The sequence below is a fragment of the Orycteropus afer genome, unplaced genomic scaffold, assembly GCF_000298275.1.
Source record: "Orycteropus afer afer isolate SDZICR_OR568_19922 unplaced genomic scaffold, OryAfe1.0 scaffold00106, whole genome shotgun sequence".
NCBI lineage: Eukaryota > Metazoa > Chordata > Mammalia > Tubulidentata > Orycteropodidae > Orycteropus > Orycteropus afer.
Genome location: NW_006921693.1, coordinates 6,896,689 through 6,924,253, shown reverse-complemented (window position 1 = coordinate 6,924,253; position 27,565 = coordinate 6,896,689). Strand labels below are relative to the sequence as shown.

Here is a 27,565-nt window from a genome sequence, read left to right as displayed (position 1 = left end):
TGCAAGGGCCTGAGGCCTCAGGAAGGGGTCAACGAGTGAGGAGAAGTCGTAGCGAGTCCATGAGGCTCAGCTCTGCTGTGAAAGGACAAACCAAGGAGGCAGTCATGGGGATTATGAACTAGCAGGGAGGACTTACACAATGGATGACTGGATTGTAATTCAGTAACTCACTTAAAGAAGACACACACGCAGGGTGCTATGACATTAAAGTTGAACCTGAGCATGGCTGGGGAGCAGGCACATCTCATCCAATGGGAGCTCAGAGCTGGAATCTAGAAGAAGGTTCAATTCCTCAACAGCTGGGGGATTGCACAGGAGGCAGTTCCAAGTAGAGAAAACTAGAACAGCGGACATTTCCAGGGGGTCTAGGTGAGCGGGGAGAGAAGCAGGTGGTCCTTGGACTGCCTCAGCACATCAGCTCTGGGGGTCCTAACCTTTCCTGCAAACAAGACGCTGGCCAATTTCATTCAGCAATTCTGTTCCACAAATATTTACTGCAATGCAAGTATTCTGCCCTGGGGATACAGATATGAACAAAACAGTTACAGTCCCTGATTTTAGTTTCAAATCTACATGGAGGACAGGCAACTACCATACAGAGTAGTAAGGGAGCAAAAGGGGACTCAAGGAGCACAAAATGGGGGACCTACCACCACTTGGGGGTCAGGAAGACTTCGGGGGAGCGAAATCTATGTGGAGACCTGAAAGATGAACGTGAATTAGCCATATAATGGGGGGTAGGGTCTGCAGACTGAGAGTTGCATGCGTGAACACCTAACGGTGAACATTACAGTACCGTTAAAGGTGGACGTGGGGGGAGATGGGACTCTAGAAGTCAAAAGGTATCATGAAGGGCTTGGCAAGCCAGGTTGAGTTTAGACTCGACTCTGAGCAATCCACAATCCACAGCTAGCCCATAAACGCCATGATAAGTGGTGTCTCTACAGCAAATGAATAATGCTTGGCACACAACAGGAGCCCAATGATTGTTAAATGACTGGATAAACGGACGGGCAGAGCAATGGGGAGATGTGGAGGGGTTCTCATGTTCCGTGGTTCCTAATATCCAAGTTTATTAACCATGCAAGTCTTTTTTTTTTTTTTTAATTGTGCTTTAGATGCAAGTTTACAGCGCAGTTTTACATTCAACATTTCTTGTACATTTGGTTTTGCTCCCCAATTACCATCCTCAACCCTGACCCACTCTCCTCCCCTTCCTGCCCAGTAACCACCTCTCCCCTGTGCCCCTCATAGTTAACGCACTCCTGTGTGTCTTGCATTTTCTCCGTCAAGTCTTCTATTTCACACTAAAGGTAAAAGTCAACTTGCAATGACAGTCATGCTATCAATGCAGTCATACTGAGAGTTACCAAAGTATAAACGAATTCAGACCCTGCCTGTTTGGGAAGGGAGCAGGAAGACGGGAAGGACCATCCTGATGACGTCCCTTTTTGCCCAGGCCTGGAATTTTCCTCCCTCTGCTGAGAAAGATCAAGGAAAAGTGGTGCAGGACATTTGATGCAGCTTTTCAGTTCATTTTAAAATTTAAGTTCTCGTAGAGGAGCTCTTTCATTCCAGAAAACTCACTGAGTTAAGGAACGGCCCTTCCTAAGCGGCAATGTAACAGACTGTGACGACGATTTGTGAGGCTGGAAGGACAGGGATGATCACACAGTTAGACAACGTTCTATGGGTCTCCCCCATTTCCGCCCATCTTATGAGCCAGGCTGTTCTATGCTGCCTCTTCAAAGGTGTCTGCCTGGTAGCATGTCCTCTGCTTACTGGCCGCTTTAAGATTTGGGTTTCCCAAGCTCAGGACTCTTCTTCAGTAACGCAGTCTGCTGCACGGGCAGCCACTCCTCCAGACCCGTCCACGTGCTCCCTGGGACTTGGGGGCAAAGGCACTGACCTGAACGTGCCGGGGCTCACACTGCTTGCTGGGCCATGAGTAAGCAAGTCCTATGTCCTTGACTCTGATGTCTGATGTCTCCTGCCAGAGCCACGACGCTGTCGGGCTGGCTTGTCAGTGTACAGGAAAATCCCTTTTCAGAAATGGTTTATATCTGAGCATTCTTGGTCATTCCTAATTTGTTTACCTAAGCAATACAAAGTCTTGCCCTGGTGGTTGTAGTACAGGCGCCCTGGTGGGACAGTGGTTAAGCATTTGGCTTCTAACCAGAAGGTTGGTGATTTGAACCCACCAGCCACTCTGTGGGAGAAGGATGAGGGAGCCTGCTTCCATAAAGACTGACAGCCTTGGAAACCCTATGGGGCAGTTCCACCCTGTCCTCTTACGGGTGCTGTGAGTCAGAATCAACCCAATGGCAGTGGGTTTGGTTTGGGGTCTCCTTCTATAAAGATCTGGTTTGGGTCTGTAAAGCTGACAGCCGTGGAAACCCTATGGGGCAGTTCTCCTCTGTCCTCTGGGAGGCGGGGGGTGTGAGTCGGAGTCCACTTGACTGGCAAAGGGTAGTTTTGCTATGTTGTTGTTGCTGTTGTTTGCCATCGAGTCGGCCCCGACTCATAGCGACCCCTCCTTGGGTTTCCGAGGCAGTATCACTACGGAAGTAGGATTGCCCAACCTTCCTTCCGAGGAGTGGCTGGTGGGTTTGAACCGCCAGCCTTCTGGTTAGCAGTCAAGTGCTTTAGCCACTATGCTACCAGAGCTCCTACAGTATAGAACTATTTTAAAAAGACCACAAAATCTAAAAGCCTCTTTTATATACTTTATATACAATGGAGATCTTCTAAAGGTATCAAAAAGTAAAGTACTTAAATAGGAAAACTGTAAAAAGGAAACAAAAAATCCAAAAACTGAGTGCAGTAGGAGAGAAATCATTTTCATAAAACATAAACATTTTTAATTCACTATATTCCGCTGCCAGCGGCGGCTCCTGTCTGAAGTGAATAAGGACAACTAATATGGTATAAAGTGTTTTCTGCTTTGTTTTTAAATGGACCATTGAGCCAAGATTTGCATCTCTGTATGGAACTGGTTCTCCATGGGACAGCAGCGGTCTTTGATCTTTTTGAACCATCGGCCTTCGAATTCTTTTGAAGATGCAATCACCAAAGTGGTCAAGGCAGCAGAGCCCACACACTTCACTCCTGTGTGAACTTCCTCTTTTATTTTTTCTGGAACGAGATCTTCTCCCATAACCTGCAGCAGGAGGGAAATAAAAACAAAAAACATTCCACTAAAAGTAGCAGCAGACATGGAATGAAAGGCTTTCCCACAGAAGCAGAAAACACTGGCAGCCAGGGGACATTTCTGACACAGTGAAGAGATAGATGTCTGTCCATGAGCAGAGGTGCATGGACCATGTTATGTAACTATCCACACGTCTATTCATCCTCTCCGTGAAATCGTCACCCTGCAGTCCTAGTCAGCCCACCTGGATACCCAGTCAAACTTCCTACATCAAAGAGCACATTCCGTGGGCAAGCATACAGCTGCGAGTGGTTCTCCCTCTCTGTAGAACTGGCTGAAAGGGACGGGCAGAGCTTGGGGACAACAAAGCTGCTGCCGTGTGGGGCAGACTCAATCTCCTGGAAGTTCTCCAAAGACACCAAAGGCAACAAGAACAATCGAGTGGCAAGTAGCTGGATCCATAGAGACCACATCCCTCTGTAGATGTGACCCAATCAATCTCTGGGCCTGGAGCAGTGCTGACCCAAGGAAGGCCCAACACTGCTCCCTGCTGGTCAGAGTGAGGCCCAGAGAACTCAGGGTCATGTCTTCACAATCCTAAACTGGAGTCTTGAGCTTTGCAAAAATAGCCATAAAGTCAAACTGTAGAAAGCTGGCACCCGTCCACCCCCCAAAGTGGTCAGCCACCTTCAGTAAGCCCCGCCTTTGGAAGGACAGTGCAGGAAAACTAAGTCCCCAAACACTCCATGCCAAGTGGCATGGCTGGTTACGCAGCCATCTGGCAGAGATGCTGTGCAGAGAAATCAAGTCACGTGACTCTGGACTAACCGATCTCTAAGGTTCCTGCAAACCCTGAGAGTCAACGTGCGTCTGAAAACTCAAATGACAATGTGGCAGAAGCACACTCCAAGAGTAGTTTCCACTGGCTTCTTAAGTCTTCAAGTCTACATACCGTCTGCGGCAAGGGTGACTGTGCACAGCTGGGCCAGGCAGCAGCAGGCATTTGTTAAAGCACAGTGTGTCATTAATGTCAGACACTCTGTATTCTATCATCTCTGAACCCAAGCTGTATCTCACCATGCGGGCAGGCCACAGGGTAACTGGGAGATTTTGTTCTGCTAGTGACACTGAAACTAAAGGTGTATCTTACAAGTCATCAATTTTTTGATTCAGTGATGTAGTATTTAAAACCTGGAATAAAACAACAAAAATTACCTGTTTTAAAACAATAGGGAATGGAACTAATGTCACTTAAAAATGGAAATGACTAACTCCTCATTATATATGTATTTATTACCATAATCATCTGTTTCTAAATAGAGAGAATATGGAGTAATGATAATAACCAAACCAGGTAACACTCCATGAGGGCAGCCAGGGAAGCAGGCCATTCACACTCAGAAGACGCACTGAAATACCAGGCTGCAAGAAACCTAAAATTCCTGTACGCCACAGAATATCACAACCTTCAGAAAACACCGCAAAAAAATAAAAGATTAGTAGGTCTAACCTGTGGTGTAGTGTCTAAGGCATCTGACTACTAACCAGAAGGTTGACAGTTCAAACCCACCAGCCACTCTATGGAAGGAAGACGATGCAATCTACTTCTGTAAAGGTTCACAGCCTCGGAAACCCAACAGGGGTCACTATGAGTGGAAATCAGCTTGATGGCAGCGAGTGGTGGGGTTTAATTTTTTCTATATTAGAGTCTGATCTACAGAGCTCTTAAAATTAGTAAGAAACACAGAAACTTACTAATCATGGAGAAAAAGCGTGACAGGTAATTCACAAAATACAATGGTCAATAAACATGAAAAAGTCCATTTTAACAGTAATCAAACAATGAACATTAATACAAATAATGTGATAATTTTAACTGCAAAAGTACAGACTTTAAGAAGTAATGACATTGAGTTGAACTCTGTAAAAGAGGTTTTTTTTAAGTAAAAATGACTGAATATTGACAATTTCACAAGGTTCACTTATTATCTGGGACTGGGGAGGGAAACCAACCTCATCCACTGCTGGAGGGGGTGAGACCCAACTAACCTTTTTCAATGGCAATTTGAATTGTGCTTCAAATCTTTAAAATGTTCATTTACTTTGACCCAGTGATTCTATTTCTAGTAATAGAAGGGACAAATGTAGTGTGATTTATTTGCAAGGACTTAATAAACAGGTACTGAGTATCTGTTCAATGTTCAACATAAGGGACTAAAGAAATAAATTAGAACTGAATCAAAAACTGGACAACTATCCAGCTATTAAAAATTATGAACTAAAAGACTATTTATGTAAGGGTTTAGGCTGGCTCACGTCACAATGTTAGGTAAAGTAACAGTACAAAATAAAACGTACAGTACAATCCCAAGGAGGGTCCAGATGTTGTCTTTGTCTAAGCCACCACGTGTGTTTCACAGGAGATGTCCAGGTGGAGAACTACCAAGTTCCATCAATCAGCAAGTTCACCAAGCACAGTGAAGGACACAGACGTTTCAGACAGATCTCGCTTAGAAAGAGCCCAAAATCTAGTTAAGAAGGTAAGACATATTCTTGTGTATTTTTATTGCCTGAAGACTTATCTACGCAAGCAATTAGTTCTGTCCGAATCTGGTGGAAGGAGACGTTACCACAGACCAGGAATTTCAGGGAATGCTTCCTGGAGGCTGTGGGAGTCCAGCTGGGTCTTTGAGGATGGGAAGAGTAAAGAGTGGAGGTAGGAATATCTATGACTGGCTTGTCAGATATGGGGTAGGTCAGTCTGGTGGAAGCATAAGGTTTGTGCCTGGAATTGCTAGGTAGTAAGTTTGGGGTTAGCATCTGGAAGGCCAGGGGCATCACATCAGAGAGCCCAGCCTAGACCTGGCCTCAGAAGTGACACACTTTACTCTTTAAGCCAGCCAGTAACGTAGTCAGAGGAATGTTGTAGATGATTAACCCAGCAGCAATGTTCACACAGATCTGAGGGGAGAAAGCAAGGAAGTGAGAAAGGCAAGCCAGCAGGTCACAGTGGCAATCAAATTTGAGGTGACAGAGCCTGGACGAGGGTGCTAGGGGCGGGAGAGAAATGAAAGGGGGCCCTGAAGGACAGGTGAGCCTGCTGCTGGCATAAGACAGGAGACTAGAGATCAGGAGGCTCAAAGCTAGTGACGTTTGAGGCCTGGATGAGAGAAGAACGACAGCCGTATCAATGGTGCTTCTCTCCAACTCCTCCTGCTTCCTCTCAACAAACACTCACGGCCAAGTCTGTAAAAGGTGCTATACCAAGCCAGGCATGGAGCGAAACAGGAAGATGGACGAGTATTCCCATTTCAGACATTCTGCACTTGAAGTGACGGTAGAATAATCAAATGGGAACCACCCAGTAGGTAGTCAACCTGAGCTGAGAGACCAGTGCTCCCCAAATGGAGCTAGAGACATAGATCAGAGTGCCATCAGGGCACAAGTGACAAGTGGAAGTGGAAGCCTGGTTAAGATTTCTGTGGCCAAAAGTGAAGAGAAGAGAGAACCTAGCTAACCTTAGGACACAGAAGAAACCAGTGAAATACCAAGAGGCAGAGGAATAGTAAGAAATATGGGAGAGAAACAGGCCTCTTAGAAGTCAAGATAAGGAAAAAAAGGGTACTTACAAGTGCTATAGAAAGGTGAAGAAGATAAAGACTAAGGAGGGACCTCACGGGCAGCGGGGTACCTGTGCATGTCTGTAAGCTCAAAGCAAAGAGCCAGGGACAGGGAAGGGCTGGCAAAGGCTCACAGAGGCAGCAGGAGAGCACGACCCGGCAGCAGCAGAGGGCTGTGCGCACGAGCGCGTCACTGAGGGAGGAGGAAGAAGCCAGCAAGGGAAGCATCCTGAAAGGATGAAATCTGGAAGAACACGGAGAGTTGCTCTGGTGGGAAAGTTCTGGAGCTGTCGAGCCTCAGTGACGTGCTGTGAGGAATAAGCACGGACAGCTTAAACACAGAAATCATCTCTAATGCCATCTAGACACTCTGACAGCTTGTTTTACCAAAACCCAACTCATTAAACAAGTTAATAAAAAAAGGACATTTCTCAGCAACTACCAAAGCAGCAGCAGGCAGAGCATAAAGAAAATGAAGGTGGAGCTGGAAGCATGGGGTCCGGACCAGCTCCGCCACTTCAAGCCTGACCTCAGGCAGGGCGTCCCTTCTCCATCCCTCCATCCCTGCTCCGCCTACCTCCCAGGCTGCTATGAGGATGAATGGAGAAAGCACTCAGCTACGTAAAACTGCTGCACAAACGTGGGCACTCACTCACTCATTAAGCACAGAGACACAAGAGGCGCTGGGCACCTGTGATATCGCAGCAGGCAGAAGGTAACGAGTACCAACAAGCAGATGACACAGCCCCTGCCCTCCACACCCCCCAGGGACTGATGAAGAAGAGGCCACCTTGGTAACTGTTAGTGATCTACAGATACACAAAGAAGGGAAACACAAGTCTTCCAGGAGAGGAGATTTGGCCTTTTTTTTTTTTTTTTTTAAAATATCTGAACCAGGAAAAATATCTACAATGCTTCGTTTCACCTAAACCCTAGGGGATACACTCACCTCAGCAATCAACAGCAAAGTTTCTTCTTTGAAGCGGAACCCTTTCATTTTATCTTCAATTTCCTGCTGAGTCCTTAAGTTTCTCTCCAAAGCAAATGATGTTTGCTGAGATTGGGTGAGCTGAAGCAGAAGCCTGGAAAACAGCAAAGTGCCCATGGGTAGGCTCCACAGAAAGGGAGCGGGGAGCAAACGCTCGAGTGTAGCACAGGCGCTAGCTGGATGTGAGTCCTAGTAGGGAGTAAAGAAGGAACCCATTTCTCACTGGAACTATCATTTGAATCTCTGAATTTGTTCTTACCCTGAACAAGCAGCCCAACTTTACATTTAAGAGTCAGCTTCTAAATATTTTTAAAATGTTACTTATACAGTTGTCATGTATGGACTGAGTGTGTCCCCTCCAAAATGTGTGTCAGTTTAGTTTGGCCATGATTCTCAATGGGTTGGCAGTTATGTAATGATGTAATCTGGCAATTAGTGCCTAAGAGATGTGACTGCTAACCAGAAGGCTGGTGGTTCAAACCCACCAGCCACTCCTCGGAAGGAAGAGTGGGCAATCCACTTCCATAGAGATATCGCCTCTGAAACCCAAGGAGGGGCCACTATAAGTCGGAATTGACTCTACAGCAGTGAGTTTTATGTAATGATGTAATCATCCCCCATGATATGTTTTGATGTGATCAACTAATCAATTGTAAGGGAATTAGGATGGGATGTAACACCCTTACTCAGGTTATAGTTCTGATCCAAAGTAAGGGGAGTTTCCATCGGATGTAGCCTGCATCACCTTTTACTTTACAAGAGATAAAAAGAAAGAGAAGTGAGCAGAGAGAGAGAGAGATCCCAGTACTGCCAAGAAAGAGGAGCTGGGAGCAGAGTACGTCCACTGGACCTGGGATCCCTGCCCTGAGAACCTCTTAGACACTTGCGGAATTCTCCAAGGAATGCCAGGCCCATAGATGTTGATAGGAGACAAGGCCCTTCCCCCAGAGCTGGCAGAGAGAAAGCCTTCTCTGAGAGCTGGCTCACTGAAATCGGACTTCTAGCATCCTAAACTTTGAGAGAACAAATTTATTTCTGTTAAAGTCAAAAAAAAAAAAAAAAGTCAGCTTCTAAAATCAGCAGACCAAAGCTTTTCAAAGGAATCTTTAGGGGGCAAGACCTCAAAGAGTTTCTTGAATCAAAATGCTGAAAAATTAACAAGATCCATACCTCACACCATTCACAAAAACCACCTCACAGTGGATCGAAGACTTAAATGTAAAACCTAAAACTATAAAGCTCATAAACCTAAAACTATGAAGGAAAAATAGGGGCAAACTTAGGGGCTCTAAAATATGGCATTAATAGACTATCAAACATAACCAAAAATGCAGAAATAGCAGAAGGTAAACTATATGACTGGGACCTTCTAAAAATTACTCTTACGCACATTAAATGACTTCTCCAAAAGAGAAAAAAAGAGAATCTATGGATCGGGGAAAAATATTCAGCAATGACAAAGCTAACAAGAGACTAATCTGTGAAATTCATAGAAAATTTCAACACCTCAACGTCAAAAAGAAAAAGAATCCAATTAAAAAATGAGCTGAGGGCATGAGTAGACACTTCACCAAAGAAGCTATTCAGGCAGCTAACAAACACAGGAAGAAATGCTCGTGATCATAAGCCATTAGAGAGATGCAAGTCAAAGTAATGAGATACCAGCTCACCCCACCAATAATACAGTAACGTTCAACAAGAGAGAAAACAACAAATGCTGGCAGAGATGTGGAGAGATTGGAACTCTGGTGGGACTCAAAAATGGTACACCTACTGCAGAAAATGGCATGGCTCTTCCTTAAAAAGTTGAAAATAGAAACACCATTTGATTCAGCAATCCCATTACTAGGTGTATGTCCTAAAGAGCCAGGGCATGAATAGATATATGCACACTCACGCTCATCACAGCATTATTCACAATAGTAGAGACAGAAACAATTTAAATGCCCATCAGCGGATGAATGGATAACCAAACTATGGTATATACACACAATGGAATACTATGCAACCCTAAAGAATAATGAAAAATTGGCAAAAAACCTCATAACACAGATGAACTTGGAGGACATTATGCTGAGTGAAATAAGTCAACCACAGAAGGACAAATATTGTACAAGTCCACTATTATAAAATGTAAAGGAAAGTTTGGTACACGGAAGGAAACTGTTGGTTTACAGGGATGGAAGGAGAGGAGAAGAGAAAGGAAGGAAATTGCTAGATAGGTAAGAGACACGTACTGATTTGAGTGAAGGGAAAGGCAATATACCAAAAGCGGGTGACCAGCACAGTGACACTAAGGAAAAGGAAGGCATGGGAGAGACGCCCAAGAGGTACAGCCAAGAAAGGTAAATACTTTACATACACAATACTGGGTTATGAGTAATAATAAACATTAATCTATGGATGCCTATGGACCTAACACAGGTAGAACAGGCAGTGATCTGTTACGGGCGGGTGGAAGGGAGCTCCCCCACCATACACAGGTCTGGCAGATGGTATTTCTCCACACATATCTGTATGTGCTATAAAAACGTCCACATGTATAACAGAGCTAACAGGGCAAAGTTGTTACAACTTTTTAGCCACAACCAAACACCTTAAGGGAGTGAGTCACTGGGCTCATGGGCTTAGACCATGGTCGTGGGGACATCTAGTTCAACTGGCCTAACACAGTACACAAAACATTGTTTGACATTCTACGTTGGTGAGTTTGTGAATGGTCATGGAAGATGCAACAATTGGTCTCTCCTTGTATGGATCAAAGAATGAAGAAAATCAAAGACATATGGAAACAATTAGTCCAAGGGACTAGTGTACGATAGGAACCTCAGACTCCACGATCCTGAAATCAAAATAACAAGATAGTGCCTGGCTACCACTGCCAACTGCTTGGGAAGGGAACAAAGTAGGAGATCCTGGATAAAGTGGGAGAAAAAAGTGTGGAACAAAACTCAAAATCATGAAAAAAAAAAAAAAAACACAGACCAGGCTTATTGATCTAATAGAGACTGGTGAAACCCCTCGAGACTACAGCCGCTAGCGACCCTTCAGGCCTGGAACTGAGCTCACTTATATGGCTTAACGTTCAGTCAAACAATGGACAGGCCTGTGAGTTGAACACCTACACCAGGAGATGAACTCCTTAGCAATCAACCATGGGCGATCAGAAGGGCAGCATTTGTGCAGCGAGAAAGCTCAGGGCAGGAATGCATAGGAAAGAAGGACATTGGAAAAAGGTAACCACAGGGGGGAAGTGGGAAGAGAGCTGTTTCATTGTGGGGAATGCAATCAATGTCAGGAAACGAAATGTGTATGAACTGTTGAAAGGAAAACAAATTTACTCTGTGAACTTTCACACAAATCACAATAAAAAAAAAAAATTTAAAGTGTTTCCTTTAACCAAAGAGCAAGTGATTAAAAACAAATCATATGAAGGGAATAGAATGAAGCTTCCAATCAAAGACTCTTCCCACAGAAGGGGTCCATATTTGTTTTTCAAGTCACTGCTGTCTGACCCTTCCATGTCCCCGAGCACACAGACCAGCAGGCTGTCAGTCCGGATTAGATCAGACTCTCTGGGCTACATTCTCTAGCACACTTGAACTAGACACACCTCTTTTTAGTGCACTTTGCTGATACCGTGTTTTTTACAAAGTGAACGTCTGAGGCATCCCCACATTGAGCAAGCCTGTGAGTGCTATTTTCCCAACAAGATGTGCTCACTTTGTTTCTGCCACACCTTGTGGCACACCTTGGTGATTCTCACATTTCAAACTTTGTCATAATGCTACTGCACACTTGATAGACTACAAAATCTAAGTAAATAAAATCTCACTGCCATCTCATAGCAACCGGAACAGGGTTTCCAAGGGTGTAAATCTTTACGGAAGCAGACTGCCTCATCTTCCTCCCACAAAGCAGCTGGTGGATTCAAACCACCAACCTTCTGGTTAATAACCAAATACCTTAATCACTACACCAGCAGAGCTCCCTAACAGACTACAGTATAGTGTAAATGTAACTTTTATATACACTGGGGAACCAAAATGTTCGTGTGACTCACTTTATTACAATAGTTGCTTTATTATGGTCGTATGGAACCTGCAATATCTCCGAGCTATGCCTGTACTCAAAGGAGGCCAAAACTCGCTTCTGATGGCGACTTTGCAACTGCCTAACCACCGACTTCCCCACTGTGATCATAACCCATCTCCTTTCTCACTCTTCTTCTCCCTCCTCCTCCCCAGGCGCCTTTGTATTGTTTATAAGGTACTGAATGTGGAGATATCTTCAATGTCCCTCAGGCCTCACTGATTCCCTACTGTTACACCAAGAAGCCCACAGCTCTGTTCACTCATTTCATGCACTGAGGAATGTGCCAGTCACAGCTCTAGAAAACGGGGAGGTACTGGTGAGCATAACACACAGGTTCCTGCCTGTGGAATGGAAGGAGAGAGGCTCTAAGAAACACAAATTCAAGACAGGGTGGACGAGTGGCCACATGAAGTGGTGAAGGAAGGTAGTCTGAGACAGTATTCGAGCTTGACCCGAATGACGCAGAGCCAACCACAGGAGTGTCTGGGCAAGAGGCTGTGGGACAGGGAAGGCCCCAATGCAAGAACTAGCTTGACTGAAGTGTTTGAAAAATACAGAGAGGATCACTGTGGCTAGACACAATGAGGGATCAAAAAAACAAAAAAACGGTTGGAACAAGAGAAAGGCAGGCAAGGCCAGCACTCATGCACCTCCCAGGCCATGGGAAGGACATGGGCTTCATTCAGGTGTGCTTGAGCCAGAGCTTTGTCCTAAGGGAGTAGCACGTCCTGATGCACGTGGAGACCACTGTGGCTGCTTCGATCTGCTGACGTCAGCAACCTGGCCTCTGGAAGCAGTTACACCTGTGACCCTTTCACAACCCTGCTTTCTCCCTCTGCTCCTTGAATTACTTGAAGCTGCAGCTCATACCTACCTGCTTCTTCTATTCATAAGTTCATTCCACCCTCTTCAATCTGCCTTGTCCCCTCACCCTGCTGATACTGCCCGTTCAGAGGTCACAAATGACCTCTACACATTCAAATCCTCCTTTCAGGAGTGATCCTACAGACTCCTCACTACCAGCTGACACCTGACTGCTGGGCTACTGATCAGCCTCCTTCCGGACACTTAAATCTCCAGCTCCTTCTGCACTCCAGGCTCCCATTGCCTAGTGGGAAACCCCAGCTGGATGGATCCCATCAGGACCTTCCGTCCTAAGCCTGTTCTTCCCCTGGGGGCCCTCCCAGTGAGAGGCACTGCCATCCACCCACGCCCCTTCTCACATCAGCGGTCACCAGGCCCTTCCTTTCTGTCCTGCAGTGGCCTCCACTTGTTACTCCCACACGCTCTGCGAGGTCAGGCCCTCCTCTCCTTCACCAGTCATTCCACAGCCTCTTCTCTGGTCTCATGAGCTCCAAACCCCTTCTTCTGGTCCATCAACTCAGCCACCAGGCCATGCTCTGTAAAGCACAGCTCTGTCAGGTCACTCCCACATTGGAAACCTTCACACAGCTAGCGTTTACCAAGTGCCTGCTTTGTACCATGTACCACTGAGCTTCAGACACTTTAATTCTCACAATCTTAGGTATCTTCCCCATTTCTCCATCTGTCAAGATGAGGACGCTAGCGACCAGTCACAGTAATTAGTGCAAGGTCACACAGGTAGCAAGTGGAGATCAGATTCACTCACTGCATAAAAACAATGTATTAAGTACTTCCGAATCAGACCTGACTGCCAAGTCCTGCTGTCCACTTACTGTGCCATCCTGAACTCACGGTTGACAGCCCACCCCTCGAGTCTCCCGCCACCAGCACTACCCTCACTGCTCCAGACTACGTGACCACACTGTGCTACACCAGGCCTCTCACCCCTTTGGGTCATACCTGCTTTCTCCTTACCTAGAGTGCCCTTCCTCATGTATGGGATATTACATGGGCTGAGCAAGATAGCCTGGACAGAACACAGGCTCTAGGGCCAGCAACCTGGGTCCAAACCCTGGTTCTGCACTTTATAGCTGTGCCCTTGGAGCATGGTTCTAAATCAGTGTCTAGTAGAAGGCAGTGAAAGAGGGGAAGACCCTCAACGAGATGGACCGACACAGTGGCTGCAACGACAAGCTCAGACACAGCAAGGACCGTTAGGGTGGCACAGGACTGGGCAGTTTCGTTCTGCTGTCCACAGGGTCACCACGGGCAGGAGCTGACTTGAGGGCACCTAACACAGGGTCTAAAGTGGTTACAGCTACTTGGGTTGTGAGGACTGAATGAAACAATGTATCCAAACCCTCTAGCGCTTAGTGGCCGCTGACAGAAGCATCCTTGCCTGTGTGCAGGCTTCCTTTCTCCCTCCTGCCCCACTGAACCATTCCCTCAAACAGGTCCCTACAGAATTCTGATCACACTACTAGTATACTATTGAACGCCTGTGCTGCCAGCCACTGACCACACGTTTATTTTCCCCAATCCACTGAGTAGTCCAACGAAAGGGACTGTTTCTTAATCATGTCTATGGTTCCAGCACCAAGCATGAACCTGTCAATGTCCTTCTGAATGAGTGACAAACAGTTGCTGTGGAGCTGACCACACCTCACAGTGACCCCGTGTGTGTTAAGGTATCACCGTGCTCTGTGGGGCTTTCAATGGCCATTTTTGGAAGCTGATCACTAGCTCGTCCTCTCACGGTGCCAATGTTTCAGTTAGCAGCTGGGCACTTTAACCATCTGCCACCCGGGACCCTACAGTGACACAGTCAAGGCTCCATCAGCAGTGGCTGAGTGGACACACAAGCCTTCTCTGCAGCCTGTTAGCCAGAACTCCAGTTCGCCCGAACTTCAAACGCGAACACCTCACTCTGTTCTTGGTGCTATGGGTGATATAAGTGAGTCTGTTTCTTCTCTCACAAACTATAAAATTAGTCCAGTGTCTTCCCCTCCTTGTCCCTCAACCTCCTACACTTTAATGAATGGGTCCAAACCATTCAGTCCCTCAGGGCAAACCAAGAGCGTATGCAGTTGAATGAATTACACATCATTTACTCTCATCATTAGTGATGCAAACAGGAGGGCACATTTTCTTTCCTAGCGGACTCCTAGGGAGTATCTGAGGGAAAAATTGCTTGCTTAAAATGTCTCTTCTCTCTTCAAAGTTTTAGAAATTTAGTTTTCTATAAATAATGTTTTCCAATGTGAACACCCCATCTTGGGCCAGGACACAGGCTGAACTCTTGAACGAATGAAGTTTTGTTTCTAAATTTACATACAAAAAAGACCCTGTTCAAAGGACTGCCTGGGCAGTGACAAAAGCTGCAAACACAGATACCGAGTGGTTAGCTAGAACGCTCTGAAGCTCCAAATTAGAAAAATAAAGGCTCTGCTCTGGGCTCCTGACTCTGTGCTGGTCAGTCCTCCTGAGCTTACCGGGTTCTTATGAAACAAGCACATGCTTTCATCCGAGTCTCTGTCCACACTGCCTCTCTCCTCTCTGACGTACAGTTTTCAGAATTGTGGAGAGCTCTCTCATTCCGCTGGCTGCCACTGCTGCCGGCTTCTACAGCCAACTCAGAGCTCTCAGGCAGGGCTTCATGGAAACCCGGAAAGACGCAGTCTTTTCCTGAGTGAGGGGAGGAGGACTTGACAGTTTTGTCACTTGAGGCGAAACTGTTCCGTTTCTGAGATGACGCACATGGTGCCGAGAGAGCTGGCCCCAGATTCAGGTACGCCTCTGCCAACTGGCCCCAGTGCCAAGGATTAAACGGGTGCAAAGAAATCAGCTTCTGCAGGCAGAGGACTGTCTTCTCCAAGTTCTGCCAACGAGAACAGATGGCAAACTGGAGGTTCAGCACCGTGGTCAGGTGGTCTGTGTTGGTTGCTTTATTTTCCTAGAAGAACAAAAAAGGTTAGAAACTTTAACCTGAAAAGTTCTCTCCATATAAAACGAGAATGACTAAAAATCCCAAGTTGTATGTTATGAGATTTATCTTTCAGTACACAAGTAAAAAACCAAACTCACAGCCATCAACACAAGTAAAGTGAACCAAACATATTCCAACAGACCACATGTTTGAAACGCAAAGCCTAGAGAAGTACATTATCAGCTAGGAAACCATCGGAGTCCCCCAACATCCTAAGGTCATAACAGTGACCACGTGACTGTGGCCGAACCACGTGCAATATTAAGATATGTCAGTTTATCATTTTTTATTATAATCTTTATTGTCTTCAGCTAGATATCAGAAAGACCAGGACAATTTTTTCAGATCCTGAGTTAATGGTTGCATTTTTTTAATATTTTAAGAGCTTGTTTTACATTCAAAGTCACGTGTACATTTAGTTTCATTCCCCATTCGCCATGTCCAGCCCTAACCCAGTCTCCTTCCCTCCCTACCCTGCAACACTCCCCCTGTGCCCCTCATAATCATGCACTCCTGTTTGTCCTGCATTTCCTCAGTTTGAATGTTGGTCCTTTGGTGTCCCATGGTTCATTGCTGTAGGGGATGTATTACCATTGAGTGCATGGGTGCAGCATCCTGGGTTGAGTGGTCTGCACGTACATCTCGCTAACCATTGGGCTGAGAGCCCGCCTCTGGGGGTGAGTTTTGTTCCAGGCGCCGAATGTATTTCAGGGCCATAGTGTTGGGAGTCTCACCAGACTTCATCTGACCAGTGATTCTGGTCATTATTGAGTTTTTGGATTTTGTTCCACGTTTTCCCTCCCACTCTATCCTGGATCTCCAGATTTGATCCTTTCCTGAGTGGCTGGCATTGGTAGCCGGGCACCATCCGGTTCTTCTGGTCTCGAGGGCCATCATGTCCTAGGGTTGATTGCTTCTAAATGCCCTTGTTTTTTTTGGTTTTTCTTTGTGTGTTCCTCTTCACTTCCGACGCTAGGAGACCATTAGCTGCATCCTCGATGGCTGCTTGAAAGCTTTTAAGCCCCAGTCGCTACTCACCAATGTAGGATGTGGAGCAATGCTTTTATGTATTTTGTTGTGCCAATTGAGTCTGGTGGACCCCAGTACTATGGTCCTGAGGTAGTAGCTCTATTGGATCTCTCTCCCACAGTGTTGGGATGTCTGTGAGGGATTACTCTGTGTCTGTCTTCTATCGTTTCTGTAAGGACTGCAGGTATTTTCTATCACTGGTGTCTGTACAAGACTAGCCTTAGCTGAGTCTATCCTTGGTCTTGAGTATACCTCTATTCACTGATCCCTGTCTGATCATCTCAGGTGTAATGGTTGCATTTTAATTTTCAAGCTTGCTAGAAGTCCAAATGGTCATTTATTTCTTTGAGGATCTGAACAGACTCTAGTTTCAAATTTTACTTGGCTTATTTGTCTCACATAGAGCGGCCTGTAGTTCTCAGTGCTTCGTGATGCATCATAAGTGAATCCAAATGCCTTCCCTGATCAAGGCCAACTCTTTCTGGCCAGAGGGGGTTGCTTGGCTTCCTTCTGACCAGAACAGCTTCTCAAGTCTCCTTAGCCGAGCCACCACCTCTTACCTAACTTGCCACATGGCAAATATGACCTGTGTAAGGGAAAACAGGCCTTCCTTTTGTAAGGTAAAGTCTGCAGAGAGCAGATGGCAGAGCCAAATCACCTGTCAGTGGACTGAAGCCTCAGGAAAGCCCTGCTGGATCCAGATCAAGCTCCCACAGGCAACTGCAGTGAGCATGGAACGTGCGCAGAGAACCCAGGAAGTTAGTGAGCCAGGAAGGGGAAGGCTGCGCACACTTTACATTGCCACACTGGGTGGGAAGACATTTCACTTGTTTTACCATTTCTGTCCTTGAGTGTCTGTCCTTGCCAACAGATCGTGACGCTCCATAAGGACAGGCAAACCCTGTCTCCTTTGTTCAATAGAAGCAGTAAGCATAAAACGTTCATATCCCAACAGGCACTTTAGGGCTGTTTTGTCCAAAGTTGTATAATGAACTGTCCCCCCACAAACTGTGAGGAGACAATAACCACTGAGTCGAAAAACAGAACTAGGCCAGAGCTAATAAGGAAAGAAGAGGGTCCTCGAGTAGGGAAAAAATGCTTAAAAAAAAAAAGAAGAAAAGAAGAAGCCTGAGTTACCAGATAAGGAGAAAACCAAGCAGCAGGCAGGGTCCACTGAGACAACATGCAGGAGACCAAAAGAAGGGGGAGACCCACAGCCTATGTGCCCACGTTCCCAACTGGCCTCCCCATCAGGGTGCTTGGAAGCCCAAGGAACAGTGTCCCAACATGGGTGCTAAGGATCCTCTGATTGATCAGCATCCCAAGCCCTGGAGACCTGCTAGCTGGCTCCTTCTCTGAGCCACAGACACAGACCTACTGAGCTAGGAGGGACCACAGAGATTCTAACCCCTCCATGAATCCAGCTGCCACGGCCTCCAGCGGGCTGGGCAAGGAGGACAAAGCACAGCGATGATGTGCAGAGAGCAGGATGCGAAGGGAAAGCTGGTGGGAAAGCAGACCAGGAGCAAAGGATGGGGGACTGACGTCTGAGACAGGCACTGAGAGGCCAACACTGCTGTTAACTGCAGACCAGGGAGGCGGGATGAACATGGTCAAACTGCATCAAGTTCACTGCCAACGGTCCCTTAACAAGGCAACCTATCCACCAGCTTCTGCGTTAACCCTCAATTAGTAGAGAGAGGAAAAGAAAGAACAAAGCACAGCTGCCAGCACATTCTTAAGACAAGCTTGCTCTCATTCCAGAGGCTGAGGCCCTGTGCAGTGAACCACACAAAGCCAAGCCAAGGCTGGGGATTTCTCAGAGTTAACAAGACGGACGATGACAGCTCAACGGCATGCCCGCTTCTGGCTGGCCAGACCCACAGGGTTCAAGGTCAGAGCCATGGTGCCTCATTAATTCTCTCTGAGGAAGAAAACAAGTTACCTATAAACAACAATAGAAGTAAACTGTAAAGTCCTTTATCTACAAACAAAAACAAACAGAATCTAGACTTGCAAAGAACTGCCTTTATCCCTTAAAAGATTCTGCAAATTCCATTTACGAATAAAAAGCACCAGTTAGTGTTGCTTAGTGTAAGTATGTAGTCATGTTTTTCTCATAATTTTTTTCTGCTTATAAAGTAATATAGGTTTATTGCAGAAATTTTAGAAAATAAGTCCAAGAGAGAAAACATAAGGTGCTCTGGTGGTACAGAAGCTAAGACATCTGGCTGCTAACCAAAAGGCCGGTGGTTCAAACCCACCAGCTGTTCCATGGGAGAAGGATGAGGCAGTCTGCTTCCATAAAGATTACAGCCTTGGAAACCCTTTGGGGAAGTTCTACTCTGTCCTAAAGAGTCACTATGAGTTGGAATCGACTGGGTGGCAGTTGAGTTTGGTTTTAAGAGAGAAAACAGATCATTCATAATCCTTCCATCCTGAACAATTCCTAACCCGAGTACAACCTCGGTAATGACATTCTCAGGCAATAAAGAATTTTGAGTTAACGGGAAAAAATGTTGTAAGAAAATGATTCTGTCTAGAGCCCCAAACTGTTCACCGTAATAAAGTCCTAAGACTACTGACAAGTTTCTTCTTATCCAAACCTACATATTTTGTTGCTAGAAGGTCTTTTATTTTTGTTTTGTTTTTCAAGCAAATGAATTATCCCTGTTACAGGAAAGCAAATGAAAACGAGCAATGGAACACTCACCAAGGTGGCAGCAATCTCTAGAGCTTCCGCGTGCCGTCCCAGGCGGGTGAGACACCGGGCCTGGCCTTCCTGGACATCCCTTTTCATGGCAAAATTGGTAAACGGCAGTTTCTCAGAGACGCTGGAATACTCCTCAAGAGCTTTCTGGCAGTGGTTTATGAGCAAAAAGAAGGGGAAGGGAAGAAAAGAAGAGAGTCAAGGGAGAGAACAGAAGAGGAACAAGGTTTTCTCTCAGGCGGAAGGTAATGCTGTAGCTGATCCCTACAAGGGTCCAAGGGAGACTTGAGTTTAGAAGAGGGGCAAACCATATTCCAAAGTCAGTACTGTTTTTCTAAAAGGCAGAGAACAAACGGCTGAAGAGTACAGCCACTACTACCACAGGAAACATCACAGTCTAGCAGAAGAAGCATGCTGTGGCCAAACAGCCAGGGTTCGAATCTTGATTTGGCCTCTAAACTTGCTGTCTAACTCTTTCATCAGCAAAATGATGATGCAGGGCTCTTGTGGAGATTAATTGAGACAATACACGTAAAGCAATCTGGTATCAATCACCAGCATCTTCCCTTCTCTTACACATTTTGGGGTAATTTTTCACTTTGCTCCTGTAACACTATGAGGGATCTGAGCTGGAGGTTCCTGCATAACAAGGATACAGAACCTGGGGGAAACAGACCTCCCCCCGCCCCCCCAGAAGACCCTTATATGGAAGTTACAGGAAACACACGGATTACAAAGCCCAGCAGAAAAGAACAGAAACTTGGGATTCTGTAAGATTACAAACACACATCACAAAATATGAAATCCACCTGAACCAACAACACACTGGTAACTCAGTGCACCATCGTTCAAATACGCAGTGACCAATAAAGCAAGAGGCCACCTCAAACATCAGTCTTACAAATGTCCATACCTGATACTCCTGTCGTCGGTAGGCCAGGTCCCCTTTGAATTTCTGGACAGTCAGAGCTTCAATGTCATCACTGCTCCCGGTTTCTTCATAAAACCACTAGACGTTCATATGGAGTAAACATTTACATCAGGCAGATACACTCCTTGGAGCGATCAGTCACGGAGAGCAGAAGGGCAGTGTTTGCACAGGGTGCTAGCTCGTGTGACAGGAGGACATGGGTGGGAAGGACACAGGGAAGAGGTTGCTATGGGGAGGAAGGGGGAAGAGAGCTGGTACACTGCAGGGAACAGCAGTCAATGTCATGACTCAAAATGTGTACAAATAAATAAAAATAAAAATAAGATATAAAATGGAAAAAAAAAAAAGCACAAACTTCTCCTACAAAAGAAAAAACCTACTACAGATCATGAAAACAGCATATTGGAGAAAATGAAGCTATGTTTTTCCAACTCAAACTCATTTCACTCTCACAGTAACTCTCAGCCAGCATGTATTGTTTTTCCTAAACGACAGAAAAGAAACTGACATCTAGAAAGGCAAGTGGTGAAGTCAATGGTGTGATTCCAGGGTGCTCTCGCCTAACCCGCAGGCCCACCTGTCGGTCTGTACTGCGGCAGCCTGCACGCACTGTGAGGCTGGAAGCTTTGTCACATGACATCACACACCAGCCTGGGGTCAGCAGGACTTCCAGACTAAGATGCAGATGAAAGGCCTGGCTATCTTCTTCTGAAAATCAGCCAACACAATTCTCTGCCTCCCAATTGAACACTGTCCGATCAGTGCAGCGATCATGAAGGTGCCGCGGGACCAGCTCCCGTACTCTTGTGCACGGGGACGCTGCCAATCAGCGCTGACTCAACGGCAACTAACATCTCAAAGTCCAGGGCTTGCTTATGTTCCACCTCATGGCTTCCCAAGCCCATTGCTTGCTCTTAGTTTTTAAGCCAAGCGTTAAAGATAGCTTTGAAAGACTATGTGGGGTAAGGAGACAACGTAAGTAAAAGGAAATGCAGTAAATATTGAGTGCCTGGCATCCTGAGTGCAAGAGGACCAGATGGGCCCATACATGTAAACGGTGCACACAGAGCCTCCAACAGTCAAGTTGTGGATAAATAGTTATTATTTGTGGGAGAGAGGAACACACTTAATATAGTAATCAAACAGGAATTCAAGAACACCCACGGGGTTGCTATAATGAACAAAAAATGTTAGGAAAAGAATTTCTCCCATGTTCGCACTTAGTGCCCTGGATCTAAATGCTTTATAATACTAGGAGCTCTGGTGGCACAGTGCCTAAGGCATCTGACTGCTAACTAGAAGGCTGGCAGTTCAAACCACCAGCCACTTCTCAGAGGGAAAATGGGGCAATCTATTTCCGTAGTGATACTGCCTCTGAAGGAGCTCTGGTAGCATAGTGCCTAAGGCACTTGACTGCTAACCAGAAGGCTGGTGGTTCAAACTCCCAGCCACTCCTCAGAAGGAAGACTGGGCAATCTACTTCCTTAGCAATACTGCCTCGGAAACCCAAGGAGAGGTTGCTATGAGTGGGGTCTGACTCCATGGCACATAACAACAACCGCCTCTGAAACCCAAGGAAGGGTTGCTATGAGTCGGATGCGACTCAATCGCAATGAGTTTGGTTTGGTTTGGTAGAAGTCCATGCCTGGTGCGCTCCTCTACTAACCAAAAGGTTGGAGGTTCAAACCCATCCATTGGCATCATGGAAGAAAAGCATGGCAATCTGCTTTCATAGATTACCACCAAGAAAACCCTAGGGAGCTGTTTTACACAGTTCTCCTCTAGCACGTGGGCTGTGGTGAGTGATTAATACAAACAAAAAACCGAACTCACTGCCATTGAGTCGATTCTGACTCATATCCACCCCCTTTGGGTTTCTGAGGCGGTGAATCTTTATGGAAGTACATTGCCCAATTCTCCTTTCCTGGAGTGGCTGGTGGGTTTGAACCTCCAACCTTCTGGTTAGCCGTCAAATGCCTTACGCACTGCACCACCAGAGCTCTGGGTGGACATGGGGACCCCATGTGTTTCAGAATAAAACTGCTCCCTAGGGTTTGTTTTGTTTTTTCATGGCTGGGACCTTCGGAAGCAGGTTGCCAGGCCTGTTTTCTGAGGTACCTCTGGTGGGTTCGAACTATCACCCTTTGTCTAATAGTTGAGCGCTTTAGTTAGCACCACTCAGGGCCTCCTGACCAGTTTTTAACAGAAGCTAAAAGGGGTGTGTGTGGGGGGGGAGAGGTTGTTAAAGACAGAAAAACCTGATTGGAAGCAGGAATCAAAAAAGACTTCCTGGAGGCAGCTTTAAGATGTTTCTTGGGAAGTAAGTGTGATCGAACGACTTCGACCATGGGCTGGATATCCTGGGCAGGGGAAAATAAGTGAACTGAGTAAGGCAGGAGATCTAAGGCCCGATTGTGGGGGCGTTACCGTTCGGGGTGTAGACAGCATTAGGGCTTGAAAAGGGGGCGGCGGGCGGGTTTCCGGGCCGCACAGTCAGGGAAGGCAAAAGGGTCATGGGGGATCCGCGAGTGCAGGCTGAGCGCAGGCGGAGTGCAGTCGCTGGCAGCGCGGGGATCCTCGCGCGCCCTCGGAAGCAGGCCGACCAGGGATGTGGCTCCGGGAACGCCCCCTCTTCAAAGAGAAGGGATGGCAGAGACGTCCTGGGAGGCACGGGCCACACCCGGAGGCTGACGCGGGCAAGGGTGAGGGTGCGGGCCGTGTGAAGCGCCGTCAGGCTAGGACCGCAGAAGGCCCGCCCCGCGCCAGGGGCCAGGCGGGGAGGCCCCGCCCTCTCACCTGCGGCTCGCAGCGCTTGGCCCTGTAGGACACCGGCGGCCCAGCCCTCCGCTCGCGCCCCTCCTCAAACATCGAATCCTCAAACTCGCCGCCAAACGACCAGCACTCGGTCTCCATCGCGAGGCCGCAGCCGAAGAAACGACAGAAGGAGGTGCTTAGAGCGGCGCCCATGTGCAGGCTGACCCGGAAGGGGCGGGATCGCCAGAGGCTAGAGCGCGGCATGCCGGGACTTGTGGTCTTTGACGGGGCCAAATGGCAACGTTGCTCGTTGCTGCCTGGGAGTCGCGAAATTTTTATCTGACTGACAAATTTGCAGAACCTGACAACAGATGGCTTGATTTCTCCGTGTGTGGAGATGGACAGAGCGATCCTTACCTGCACGCATCAAAAAGCACTGGCCCCAGGGTAGCTGTTTAAAAGGCGACGGTGCTCACGCTGTTCCTGGCACGGTGCTGAGAGCACTGGATATGCACTCTGTCCCTCTCCCAACTACATATTTAAAACAGGCACGATTATACCTGCTTCCCATTGAAGAAACTGGGGCTTAGATGAAGTAACTAGCACTTATTATCTACTTTCTCTCTATAAAAGGCACTGGGATTCCCGTTTTGCAAATGAAGAAATAGGTACTTAGAGAAGTTAAGTTGCTCAAGATGAATTATGCGGCTGGTTGTTGTTGCTGTCCATGTGGCATTTATCACACTGTGGGCTGTTGGAGGTTAGAGACAGTGCCTTCTTCACTCTTGTAAACAAACTCACCTCCCAGAGAGGGTTTGGTTCACTGAAGCTCAACGAAAGTCTGTTGAATAGATGGATGAGTGGGTGAATTTAAGAAAGGAGCACGAGGCGGAAGAAGCTGAGAGGAACGTCTCAAATCTGTGTCACATGTTTATGATTCATTTTTGAGTTGGGGAGAGGAAGAACCAATGAGCACCTATTATGGCCTAAGGATCTCTGGTGGCATAGTGCCTAACGCGCTTGACTGCTAACTAGAAGGCTGGTGGTTCAAACCCACTAGCTACTCCTGGGAAGGAAGGTTGGGCAATATACTTTCATAGTGATACTGCCTCGGAAACCCAAGGAGGGGTCATTATGAGTCAGGTCCGACTCCAGGGCATATAACAACAACATTATGGCTTAGGCTGTTCAATGGGCCCCTATTAGCTTTATTTTAATTAATTCTCACTATTTTTCTCTCTGAAGTAGGTGTTATTAGTCCCATTTTTACAGGTAGAAAGACAGAACTTGAGAGGTCCATTGCCCAAGTAAGTGAGTAGAAGAGATCAGATTCGAAGTCAAGTCTACCTGATTTCAAGTCCATGTTCTCCATTTACCTGAGGTAAAGACACCCCTTGGAAAGAACAATCATGGGGAAAAGAAGGGCTGTTTATGCACAGGGAAGCAGCTCAGGGGGCAGGGGTGCATGGAGGGATGGACACAGGGAAGAAGTGACTGTCGGGAGGAAGTGGGAGGGGAGCTGTTGCATTGTGGTGAATTGTGGTCAATGTCATGAGACAAAGTGTATATGAACTGCTGTATGGAAAGTGAATTTGCTCTGTAAATTTTCACCCAAATCACACACATACAAAAAAAGCCCATGCTCTCAGCTGTCCCCAGAAAACAAGCTTGCACAGCTTCATGGACACACGGAACACAAGTCTGTTACTGGCCGGCTCTCATTCTGGGGCCCCAGAGACTCTCCTTTCCCCTCTCCTGTCTTTGACGGTGGCTTTCTGTGTCCCACTTGTAAACATTGTAGTCACAGCACCCCAGCCTGGGCAATTCAAGGACCCAGGAGAGAATGACTAACACTGTGCATGTCCCAATTCCAGTTACTGGCCAAGAGACTCCAAAGGGCCAAACAGTCAGATATCCTCACCAGTCCAAAGAGCTGTGGCTGAGGGCAGGTTCGGGCAGTCTGCAGGTGGCTCAGGAGAGGCTGTAGGGTGGAGAGACGACAAAGAAGCCTCTGTGTGTGGTCTACAGAATTTGTAGCCATCAGTCTGGGGTGTTCCTGGTCCAAGCATCTTGTTGGTGGCCTGGCTGGGAGCTCTGGGTCCAGAATCTACCCTCCCTGGGTACCTCACCCCACGGGCCTGGGAGTGGAGAGTGCTTCCAGGGAAAAGGACTGCTCCACTAGAAAATCACAAACCTCTGCACCTCTTCCACTCACAAGGCATCTCCTAATTCCCCCTCCACTTTGACTTCTAACCCCGAAATACACTTTCCTCCAGGACACCTAGCAAAATACAGTCTGTGACCATAGGCTCTAAGAAAAAGAAAGACTGGTTTTTCCAAAGAGTTTCTGGCTACTGTCCAGCAATACTTTCTATGAGGCAACAGGAAGCCAAAAAGAAGTTCCTATCTAATTCTCAACCACGGGTGTCTGAGGTTCCCATGTTTGTCCCTGGCCAAACAGATTTCCCAGGTGCTGTAGACTGTCTGCATGTGAATCTTCTCCCTGCTACACTGGGCTTGTCTGGGCACTGCCTGGCACATGGCATTCACTTATGTATTCATCAAGTCACTGTATTTGAGGGCCTACTGTGGCCAGGTGCTAAGGATGTACCACTCATGGTCTCTTGAAGCATATATTAAGGTGGGGGGGGCAGCTATATGAAGATGATAAACATGTAAACAAGCAGAATATTTCATTAGAGATTGTGATAAAATGCTAGGATAGAGAATAACAGGGCTGTGCAGCCTGTATGACACCTTCCACAATGAAATCACATCTCTTCCTCTCCCTTTCATACTAGAGCAGTTTTCCTGTGGGCTCCCTCTCTCAGCTTCTATGGATATTTTTGTTTGTTTTTTCACTGAAATATAATTTATGTACAGAGAAATACACAAAACTAAAGTGACATGAGTCAATGCATTTTTTTTTTTTTTTTTGCTGTGTTCCCTCCCCTCCCCTTCCACGGATATTTAAAAATACTGCTCTTTCTCTTTGTATTAGTTTCCTAAGACTGATGTAACAGAGGGCCACAAAGTGGGCAGCATGGAATGGCAGAAATTTATTGTCTCACAGTTCGGGAGGCTAGAAGTCTAAGTTCAGGGTATCAGTAGGGCGATGCTCTCTCCAAAGGCTCTAGGGGAACACGTCCTTTCTTGTCTCTCTCAGCTTCTGGTAGCCCCAGATGTTCCTTGGCTTGGCACCTGCAACATAACTCCATCTCTGCCTTCATCTTCATATGGCCATCTTCCCTCTGTGTGTGTCCCTGTGTCCCTTTTTCTCTTATATGGAAAGCAGTCATGCTGGGTTAGGAGCCTCTCTACTCCAGCATGACTTCATGTTTTAACTGGTAGCATCTTCAATGACCCTATTTCTAAACAAGGTCAAATTCACAGGTTGTTGTTGTTGTTAGGTGCTGTCAAGTCGTCTCTGACTCATAGCAACCCTGTGTACAACAGAATGAAACACTGCACAGTCCTGTACCAGCCTCACAGTCCCTGCTATACCTAAGCCCATCATTGCAGCCACTGTGTCATTCCATCTTGTTGAAGGCCTTCCTCTTTTTCATTGACCCTCCACTTTACCAAGCATGATACACTTCTCCAGAGAATGGTCCCTTCTGACAACATGACCAAAGTAGATGAGACGAAGTCTGGCCATTCTCGCTTCCAAGGAGTATTCTGGCTGCACTTCCTCCAGGACAGATTTGTTAGTTTTTTTTAACAGTGCATGGCGAAGACTACATTCAGCGTCAACTCTTCTTTCTTTGGTCTTCCTTATTCATTGTCCAGCTCTCACATGCACATGAGGCAATTGAAAATATAATGGCTGTGTCAGGTGCACCTTAGTCCTCAAGGAGACATCTTTGCTCCTCAGCACTTGAAAGAGGTCTTTTGCAGCAGATTTGCCCAATGCAATTCATTGTCTGATGTCCTGACTGCTGCTTCCATTGGTGTAGATTGTAGAACCAAATGATAATGAAGTCTTTGACAACCTCAATCTTTTCTCCATTTATCGTGCTGTTGCTTATTGGTCCAGTTTTAAGATTTCTGTTTTCTTTATATCGAGGTGTAATCCACACTGCAGAATGTAATCTTCATCAGTAGATGCCTCCAGTCATCCTCACTTTCAGAAAGCAAAGTTGTGTCCTCTGCATATTGCAGGTTGTTAATGAGTCTTCCTCCAATCTTGATGCCACATTCATCGTCATGTAGTCCAGCTTCTCAGATTATTTGCTCAGCATACAGATTGAGTAAGCATGGTAAAAGGCTACAACCCTGATGTACTCCCTTCCTGGTTTTAAACCATGCAGTATCCCCTCGTTCTGTTTGAATGACAGCCTCCTGGTCTGTGTACAGGTTCCTCATGAGTACAATTAAGTGTTCTGGAATTCCCATTCTTCTCAATGTTATCCATAATTTGTTATGATCCACACAATC

General features: G+C 46.5%; 1 protein-coding gene across 1 annotated transcript; it reads right to left on the bottom strand.

The window, feature by feature from the left end:
• Positions 1–2,950: 2,950 nt before the first annotated feature.
• LOC103199194 (uncharacterized protein C8orf76-like) lies at positions 2,951–23,287 on the bottom strand. The gene is made up of 6 exons (XM_007943430.1): positions 23,171–23,287; positions 20,357–20,452; positions 19,447–19,590; positions 15,211–15,671; positions 7,721–7,853; positions 2,951–3,160 (listed from the first exon to the last, which is right to left on the bottom strand). Exons 1-6 carry the CDS (start codon positions 23,285–23,287, stop codon positions 2,951–2,953), a joined length of 1,161 nt encoding a protein of 386 aa, XP_007941621.1.
• Positions 23,288–27,565: the final 4,278 nt, after the last annotated feature.

Coding starts and splice junctions, on each gene's coding strand:
- LOC103199194 (XM_007943430.1), bottom strand. CDS start 23,287: ATGGAGACCGAGTGCTGGTCGTTTGGCGGCGAGTTTGAGGATTCGATG. Junction 19,591..20,356: donor ACCGACGACAGGAGTATCAG/GTATGGACATTT, acceptor AACCACTGCCAG/AAAGCTCTTGAGGAGTATTC. Junction 7,854..15,210: donor GCTTGTTTCATAAGAACCCG/GTAAGCTCAGGA, acceptor GCTGTTTTCCAG/GCTTCTGCTTCAGCTCACCC.